The following is a 9,382-nucleotide window of genomic DNA, read 5'->3' on the forward strand; positions in this document are numbered from 1 at the left end:
ATAGCTATTATAATATAGTAGTATAGCAGTACTATATTCTAGGTATAGGCTGCCCTAAGGTGTGCCTAGTTGCAGTATAGGACGAAATTCTATAAATATTAAAGTTTAGGTATAGGAAAATTAAATAAAATATAGCTAGTATAGAGTAGCTTAATTAATATACACTTTTTAATATTAGTTAATCTAAGATTAAAGCTATAGCAGATAGATTTCAAATTATTGTAAGGATATACTAAAAGTATATCGGGGTTTGTTATTAGAAACGTCGGGCCGCGGCAGTCGCACTGCTACTTGCGCGCTTCCGTTCCCGCCTCCGCTCCCGCTAATACCTTTCTTTCTTTCCTTCTTCCTCGCCCCGAATACTGTCTATACAGCACTAGACTCCTTATGGATCTTACTGAAAGTCGTGCCTAGCACGCTCAAATTATGCCCTGCATATACCCGGCCTAACTCCTCATAGATCTCGCTAATAAAAGAAGTCGTGCCCAGCACGCTCAAATCATGCCCTGCATGTACCGGCCTGACTCCTCATGGATCTCGCTGAAAGTCGTGCCTACTAGCACGCTCAAATCATGCCCTGCATGTACCGGCCTAACTCCTCATGGATCTTACTGAAAGTCGTGCCTAGTACGCTTAAACCATGCCCTGCATGTACTCGGCCTGACTCCTCGTAGATCTCGCTGTTGCTGAAAGTCGTGCCTAGCACGCTTAAACCATGCCCTGCATATACTCGGCCTAACTCCTCATGGATCTTGCTGAAAGTCGTGCCTAGCACGCTCAAACTATGCCCTGCATGTACTCGGCCTAACTCCTTATAGATCTTGCTGAAAGTCGTGCCCAGCACGCTTAAATCATGCCCTGCATATACTCGGCCTGACTCCTTATGGATCTTGCTGAAAGTCGTGCCCAGCACGCTCAAACCATGCCCTGCATGTACTCGGCCTGACTCCTCATGGATCTTGCTGAAAGTCGTGCCTAGCACGCTCAAATTATGCCCTACATATACTCGGCCTGACTCCTCATGGATCTTGCTGAAAGTCGTGCCTAGCACGCTCAAACCATGCCCTGTATATACTCGGCCTAACTCCTCATGGATCTTGCTGAAAGTCGTGCCTAGCACGCTCAAATCATGCCCTGCATATACTCGGCCTAACTCCTCATGGATCTTGCTGAAAGTCGTGCCTAGCACGCTCGAATCATGCCCTGCATGTACCCGCTTGACTCCTCGTGGATCTTGCGTAGGCCGCGCGAATAGCAGGCACCTTCACGCGGTACGCGGTGTGAGTAGCGAAAGCGAAACTGAGACCTGCTAGCTTACACAGCGAACATGGCTTCCGTGTTCACTGAACTTTACTCGGAGTTACATCAGCAAAAATCTCAAAATTCTTGGACCCTCAAAGTTCTTGGACCCTCAACATTCTTGGACCTTCAAAGTTCTTAGACCTTCAAAGTTCTTGGACCCTCAAAATTCTTGGACCCTCAAAGTTCTTGACCCTCAAAGTTCTTAACCCTCAAAATTCTAGACCCTCAAAATTCTAGACCCTCAAAATTCTTGGAGCCTCAAAGTTCTTGGAGCCTCAAAATTCTTGGAGCCTCAAAGTTCTTGGAGCCTCAAAGTTCTTGGAGCCTCAAAATTCTTGGAGCCTCAAAATTCTTGGAGCCTCAAAATTCTTGGAGCCTCAAAATTCTTAGAGCCTCAAAATTCTTGGAGCCTCAAAATTCTTGGACCTTCAAAGTTCTTGGACCCTCAAAGTTCTTGACCCTCAAAATTCTAGACCCTCAAAATTCTAGACCCTCAAAATTCTTGGAGCCTCAAAATTCTTGGACCCTCAAAATCTTGGACCCTCAAAATTCTTGGACCCTCAAAATCTTGGACCCTCAAAATTCTTGGACCCTCAAAATTCTTGGACCCTCAAAATTCTTGGACCCTCAAAATTCTTGGACCCTCAAAATTCTTGGACCCTCAAAATTCTTGGACCCTCAAAATTCTTGGACCCTCAAAATTCTTGGACCCTCAAAATTCTTGGACCCTCAAAATTCTTGACCTTTATGGCCTTGCCTCGTACATTGCTCTGTAATAGAAGACCGAGACTAGTAGGACTAAGGGCACGCAGAGCACATAGAAAAATGAACAAGACCCACTTTTCCCGACCCCTATTACTACCACTTTTCTTTCGCTCTCCTATATCTTATTAACCTTTATACTAGGGGATTCTAGACCCCTATTGCCTAGCTCCTCTTTCACTAATATCTAATGCTCGATCTGTATACTATAGGGGTAATATCGAGCTATTCTTACCAAGCGCTTTTGGTTTTCCTAAGTCGCCTTAGCACTTACCTACTAACCCCTATAATGCCCTAGTTAAGGTCCGCTACAATTATCGGGTTCGCTTAGATTACGTTACGAACACGCCTAGCTATATATATAGAGCAGACGAGAATGTCTACGCCCGACGTCTAGGACCGATTGAACTCTACGATCACTTATAATCGCTAGTTAGTATCCTTCGGCACCCTAGAGTTAAAAAGCTGCGACTTTAGACTAGCCTTCTTATACGCCTAGATAGAAGTGTTAGTATATTGCTTTAGCTCTTATTTACGAAGGCAGAGCTTACTAGATTACTAGTATAAGCTACTGCGTTAGAATAGCTTATCACTACGGCCTTACGGCCCTTATTATCTTTAACGGTGTTAGCCGCCTGCTTCTTAAGCTCCGAGATAATGTCCTTAATACGTAGGCTTTCTATAAGCTCATTAAGGAAGTAAGTATATAGGTCCTTATCGGGCTTAGTTAGCTAGTAGAAACCCTTAATCTCCTTTATCGTAAATTCTATTTCCTACTCCTTAGTAGATAATAGCCCGTAGCCTTTAGCCTTTACGTCCTTGTTCTCTTTGTCGATAAACCTAGTAAGGGCATCGTAGTAGTTCGTCTGCACCTAGTCGCTTATACGAGTCGGTAAGGTAAGGCCGCTTCTGTCTTTAGATAGCAGAGTCGACAGGGTAGTTCTAATTCGTATCCTATAAGAGCTATAGGAATTTGATTCTTCCAAAACCCCTAGTAATGTTTATGTCTAAATCGATCCCCTAGGCAATGTTTCACTCTAGCTTCTGTATCCGTGTAGTTAGTTCATCGATGTTATCTCGACGTAGCTAGGTATTTATAAGGTCCTCCGCTATATCCTCTAAGGGTTACTTCTTCTATTAGGGTTTTGTTGCGTTAGATAGCTAGGCAGATTTGCATATCCGCAGTATAAGAAGGTCCCTCAACACTAGCATAGGTAATTTAGCTATTAGGATTTCAGGTTCCCTAAGGGAATTATTTTCTTTAAGGCTCTCCGCCTAAAACTTACTCGTAGCGACCGATTATCCTCTTAAAGCCCTCGCCTAGACTCTTACCTCTAAACTCGTTGCATGCTTCAACTTCTTTTCCTAGGTAGGAATCTTAGACTCTCCTTATTGCTACAACGACCTAAGATGTCGAAGACTCTAAACTATTTAACTATTAGCCTCTACGTTCTAGCGATTAGGGTGCCTATTACGAAATACACTACACATTTCGTATTACAGTTCCCGCTTAGCTTGTGAAGCGTACTTATACTGTTCGTGTATATTCTAAATTCCTCGTTAGCCTCGTCTACTACGATAGCTCTAACTAGAAGAGTGTTGTAGGTCGCGGTTTTCGAATTAGTCGAGCTATTTGCGTAAGGCCTGCCCTCTTAGGTCCTCCTAAGCTATACGGTCGTAATAGAGAAATTCCAGTTCTCGTAGGATATATAGAAACTACCCTTTAGTACGAATACGAGCTTCTTATATAGACCGAGGGGCGCCTTAGTAATAATTGGATTTTGCGGAGAGCCCGGATAGTTAATTCCTTTCGGGTACTTATCTACCTTAGGAGTACGGACGCGATCAGCCCTAAAGCCTATTACGTCTGCCTTTTAAAGAGCTTAACACTATCCATTTCCTCTTTCGCATTATCTATATTAGGCGGGCCGAAGCCGTACAGTCTAATGCCTAGCTCCTCGAAGTTCGTATAAGTAAGGAATTTCCCTATAGCGTCGGGTTTTAATACGACAGTTAGGCATAGAGCTACAATGCCTCTACGAAGCCTGAAACTACGCTATAGGTCGCGCTGCTCATATCTATAGGGGATAGAGAACTTATTCGCAGATAGGCATTCCGAATTTTCCGTACCCTATAGAAGGTATGCCTCTCTGTTATTTTCTTCTAATCGTAGTCTTCAAGTATATCGGCAATCTGCCTATCGAAAACGAAGACTATAAGTTGCTCTATAGTCTTGCCGAGACCTATAATGTCGCCTAAGATTCCCTAGGCTTCTCGAGTATACTGCGGTCGGCAGAACATAAGCTAAGCAGCTTTAGGCATATACTAGGCGTACAGCTTTACCTCGAAGCCCGGTAGGGGAATACGTATACACAGATATGCGAAAAGATACGGTACTAGTTATAGGCATAGGCAGATATATTTGATGTACGGTCCCTTTATCTGCTCTAGCTCGGTAGTATAACTCTAGTTGAGATCCCCTACCTAGGTTTGCTTAATACGGTCGAGGAGCTCTTTATAGGTCTAACTTAGAATATAAGGGGTCGCCTCTGCCTACTCCTCTAGGTCGTCCGGCTCCGGATTGCCCGTATCTACATTAACCCTAGACCGAGCGCGTCTAGCAGTCCTGCTATTCCTTATAGGCTCCGAGTTAGTATTAGAGTCGAGCGGCCTAGCACGAGCATAACGATCTCGTATACGTTTACCGCTATCTAACCCTCTTCCGTTTCTCGTTAGACTATTATTAAGACCTTTACTTAATCTATATATTTAGATAACTTTCTCGAGGAGCGAAGATCCCGGGTAGAGCTCCCGGCGCGGCAGTGTCTGCAGTCGACTCTTAACTATTTTCCTTAAGTCCGGAACTTTAAGCATTCTTTTAAGGCGTAGAGGTTACGGCTAAAGCATTCGATGCGGCAGTGTTTGCAGTCGACCCTTAACTATTTTCCTTAAGTCTAGAACATTAAGCATTCTCTTAAGCATTCTCTTTAGGATTCTCTTAAGCATTCTCTTTAGGATTCTCTTAAGCATTCTCTTTAGGATTCTATTAAGCATTCTCTTAAGGATTCTATTAAGCATTCTCTTAAGCATTCTCTTAAGTATTCTGTTAAGCATTCTCTTAAGCATTCTCTTAAGCATTCTCTTAAGCATTCTCTTAAGGCGTAGAGGGTACGGCTAGAGCATTCGGCGCGGTAGTAGTTGCAGTCGACGTATAACTGTTTACATTAAGTCTAGAACCTTAAGCCTGCTATAAAGATACCGGCGTAGGGGCAGGCGGTAACTCAAGATCTCTAAGGTCAACAACCTTCGGTAGAACTCTACCGGATAGAATAGGAGGCTTATCGTTAGGCGACGGTATCGATGCCCTCGATTGCGAGCCGGTATACTGCTATCGTAAAGCTTGCGATATCTCTAGATTGAATAGTAGCTTCTCTCTTAGCTATAAGTCTTCCGACTCTACTAAAGCTATAGCAGCTATAGCGATCGGACTGCTCGCATTCGTTTTCCGCTTCTTCTCGATATGCCTATTAATGTCTCGGCTAAATGTCGCGCGAGCCTTGTTATCGAATTTCTTGTTTACCTACTCGATAAAATCTGTCTCGTATTCTTATAGCTCCGCCTCCTAACCGATAAACAGCAGAATTTTAATAGTAGCGGTATCGTATCTGCTATACTTAGAGACGGCGGCTTCGAACTCACCGTTATCGGTAATCTTATTCGTATCGTCCTCGCCTAGGTTTACTACTGCTATTACGATGTCTAACTAGTTAGTAATATGAAACTTAGACTCTAACTAACACTAGAGGCTGTTATGCGACAAATTTGCGTATAGCGATCTACGATTATACAAAGGCATAAATGTCTTAGGAGTCGTGGAAGGCGCTTACCTAAGATTTGCTACCTCTGGCATCGCAAATAGTCTATAGAATAGCTGTGCGACAAGCACTATGTCTAACCGATCGACTACGGCTAGCGTAATAGTATAGGTATTCCCAGCCTAGTACGTCTTGTGTCTTCTAATAGATGCGATAAACATCGATCCTATTTATAGTATTAGGATTTTTCGACTAGTAGCAAAGTCTTAACTACCCTAATCCTATACGCTCTCTATATCCCGCCGCTAGGGGTTGCTTCTATTAGAAGGACTTCACTCGCCGCCTTGTTATTTAATGTTGTCTTTAATACGCTCGCTAGCAATATTGTAGGTCTTAGGCGGCGGCTAGACGATAGCGCAGGTGTTTAAGTAGGCTCGCGCTTAAGTATATCTTTAGGACCTGCCTATTGCTTGATAAAGACAGACTACCCTTTGCGGATATTGAATTACGATATACCTAGACTGACAGCGCTGCTTAGGTAGCGGAGGCAAAATTCTACGGCGGCGCGATGCTGCTCCTTCTTGTTATTATTATCCTTCTAAGGGCCCCAATTTCTTATATAGCGATTGAGGACTTTCGCTTCCTTTATAGGCTTGTTTTGCTAACCTGTAGAATCCTATTAGCTGTAAGCGTATGTAATGCTTTGTCGTGCTATTTCCTACTATGTAGTCGGAATAATTTGCGGGTAGCGCGTCGTTATTAGGAACAAATAACTATACGACGAATATGTCGACATCGTCCTCCGTAAAGTTATAGCGCTTAGCTATTGCAGCTAGTAGCGGCGTAACAGTATCCTGATTAGAGCTACTAACTTGTAAGAAGCTGCGACTAAAAGTTCTTGCCCTACCTAACTTTCACTTCAAATTTTCACTTAAAGTTTCTTCCCCTTACTCAAACCTTTTGCTCAAAGTTTCTTTCCCCTCACTCAAACTTTTTACTTAAAGCTTTTCCCCTTACTCAAAACTTTTACTTAAAATTTTTTCCCCTTACTCAAAACTTTTACTTAAAATTTTTTCCCCTTACTCAAAACTTTTTACTTAAAGCTTTTCCCCTTACTCAAACTTTTTACTTAAAGCTTTTCCCCTCACTTAAAACTTTTTGCTCAAAGCTTTTCCCCTTACTCAAAACTTTTTACTTAAAGCTTTTCCCCTTACTCAAAACTTTTACTTATTATGGTTTTTTTTTTGTTTCGCCTTACTTCAAACTTTTACTCAAAGTTCTTTTTTTTTCGCCTTACTGCTAATAACCACTACGAACAGATCCTTATCACAACTATAAGCATTTTAGACCTTTAATGTTACTCCTCACCCTTTCTAAATACTAAGTCTACCTCGCAATTAGGCTCTCGATGTTTTCTGTATACACTAGTAGTACGTACTGTAAAGTGCTTCCTCAACTGCTCGGTAGACAATCGTACAAGGTTGATACTGTATCCTCTGTCGTATAATAATACTTTGCGATTATATATTGCTCTTTTATCCGACATAATGTAATTAAGAACTATATATCGAATAAATGCTAGCCGATCTCCTTTAAAGCGGCAACCCTCCTCTCGGCACTCGAGGTACGGAGTAGTCTAGTCTATACTATGCAACAATAAGGTTGAATTGCGTATAGACATTATTGCGTTCGTTATCCCCTATGCATAATAGGCCTAGATAGGGAGTGTTATAGCGATAGTCCTTTCCTTTACGAGAGCGACCCTTGCTATTGTGATAGTACTTCCGATCTAAGTTTTCGGGCTGACTCTCTCTGAAAATGTAGAATAGATTGCTATAAGAATTGTTTCTATACAGGTATAAAGAGATATATTGAAAATGCGACAAATACATATTAGATTGGGTAACTATAGCTAGAAAGCATACTACGAATACAGTTGCTACCTGCAGCTTAAAATATGTATAGAGGCTTCCCCGTTAGCTTTCAATAGTAGCATAAAACCAAATTCGTAATAGAAGGTCTAGGAGCGGTTAGCGAGTGTAAACTGCTACAAATGCATCTTAGGTCGAACGCCTATATGTTGAAGTTATAAAACGAGAAAATTCCGGAATTGCTTGTAAAGCGTTTGCCGGCTTCCCGTCCCTTTTGAGTAGTAGTATACAGCCAAATTCGTAACAGAAGGTTTGGATCTTTTCGAAGTCGGCATCTGCAATCGCATGCTTACTACGATATTGCAGATTAAGGCCTAATCTAGAGAGGTGATATCCGAGGTACTATACCTATAGAGCGCGGTACCGGGAGGGATAGACGGGTCGCTAATTCATGTCTTCGCCGAAGAGCGTTACATTATCTGCAGAGGGTACGAAGGGCCTTGCAGTATAACTACGTCGCTCGTACTGTCGAGAATGTTCCGTAGGTGTAGTAATTGTAGCGACACTATCGCCCCTAGCCCGGTCGTAATGCATCTTTTGCTTAGAGTAGTAAGCTTGTATAGATACAATTGATGCCCGAGCGGATGCCCGAGCGGCTGCGCCGAAGGATAGTTAAGCGGACTAATACCCGCCGATAGTAATACGATCGCGGCCGGGAGCGATATACAAGCTCGTTAGCATATCTAGTATATTACCAACTGTAGCAGATGTTCTGTAAGCAGTTCGAAAGGGTTTTACTATAGGCTTTCGTACTAGCCTCCGCGGCGCAGGTTATAGGACTCTAAAGATATAAGGGTTAGTTATAGACTACTCTAAGTTTTTTATTAACGGAGGAACGTAGGTAGCTCTATAGAGAGAGGAAGTATACGGGCCGCTATTATTCTCGTTATGCGGCTAGAATAGGGATAACAGACTCACGTCGTAAAGCCAATCCTAGATAGCGCTATCCTATTTATACTTCTTTGTAGGAGGTATCTGCAATTCGCTATAAGTATCTACATCGCGTTTCCTACCTCGTGCCGTTATATAAGACCACTGCTATTATAAGCGTAGAATGTAAGGCTAGTTATCATTTCGAACCCTTATGCTAGCTTGTAGTCTGCCGCTAACTTGCTCGGCGTATGTATTAGCGATACGTAGTCTCTAGAATAACGGGGGCGGCTAGAATTCTAGACTATTATTAGCAACTAGAGCAACTCCCGTAAGATAGATAGGATCCTCTCTCGTTGTTCTTACTATCCTATACTTTTAGAGTATTTTTATAGCGGATACAAAATTCGATAGCGAGAATTCGGCGGTATAGTTGCACTTCAAGAAGCTCGTAAGCTTACCGAGCTGTATATGCTTATCCTTATATCGCTCTAATATATCGGTGATCGCATATATAAGAGCTATAACGGGATTACGTTTTGTTATTAGAGAGGCTATATCGGAACTAAGATATAACTCTATATCGGGTCGAGTTAGGGAGACGGGTTCTACACCGTCTAGCGATCGCTTCGGCTACTAACCGCGAGCAGATACTAGAGAGGGTCCGTTACGAGGACTGGAGGTGAATAGTAGGCGTCGAGA

The 9,382-nt window shown here is 42.6% G+C and overlaps 2 protein-coding genes across 2 annotated transcripts; one reads left to right on the plus strand and one right to left on the minus strand.

Annotated features, from left to right (window-relative positions):
* Positions 1–287: 287 nt before the first annotated feature.
* On the minus strand, positions 288–1,161 carry MYCFIDRAFT_171268 (uncharacterized protein; the record flags this gene model as incomplete). The annotated part of the gene is made up of 11 exons (XM_007924790.1): positions 288–322; positions 378–493; positions 526–564; positions 597–632; positions 666–707; positions 741–776; positions 810–845; positions 879–914; positions 948–1,052; positions 1,086–1,113; positions 1,155–1,161. The coding sequence occupies 11 exons, from the start codon at positions 1,159–1,161 to the stop codon at positions 288–290; spliced, it is 516 nt and encodes a 171-aa protein (XP_007922981.1).
* A 37-nt stretch (positions 1,162–1,198) lies between these two features.
* On the plus strand, positions 1,199–2,044 carry MYCFIDRAFT_171269 (uncharacterized protein; the record flags this gene model as incomplete). The annotated part of the gene is made up of 4 exons (XM_007924791.1): positions 1,199–1,227; positions 1,256–1,280; positions 1,314–1,500; positions 1,524–2,044. 4 exons carry the CDS (start codon positions 1,199–1,201, stop codon positions 2,042–2,044), a joined length of 762 nt encoding a protein of 253 aa, XP_007922982.1.
* Between the last annotated feature and the right edge of the window lie 7,338 nt (positions 2,045–9,382).

Source organism: Pseudocercospora fijiensis (genome assembly GCF_000340215.1).
Source record: "Pseudocercospora fijiensis CIRAD86 unplaced genomic scaffold MYCFIscaffold_2, whole genome shotgun sequence".
In the NCBI taxonomy this organism is placed as follows: Eukaryota; Fungi; Ascomycota; class Dothideomycetes; order Mycosphaerellales; family Mycosphaerellaceae; genus Pseudocercospora; species Pseudocercospora fijiensis.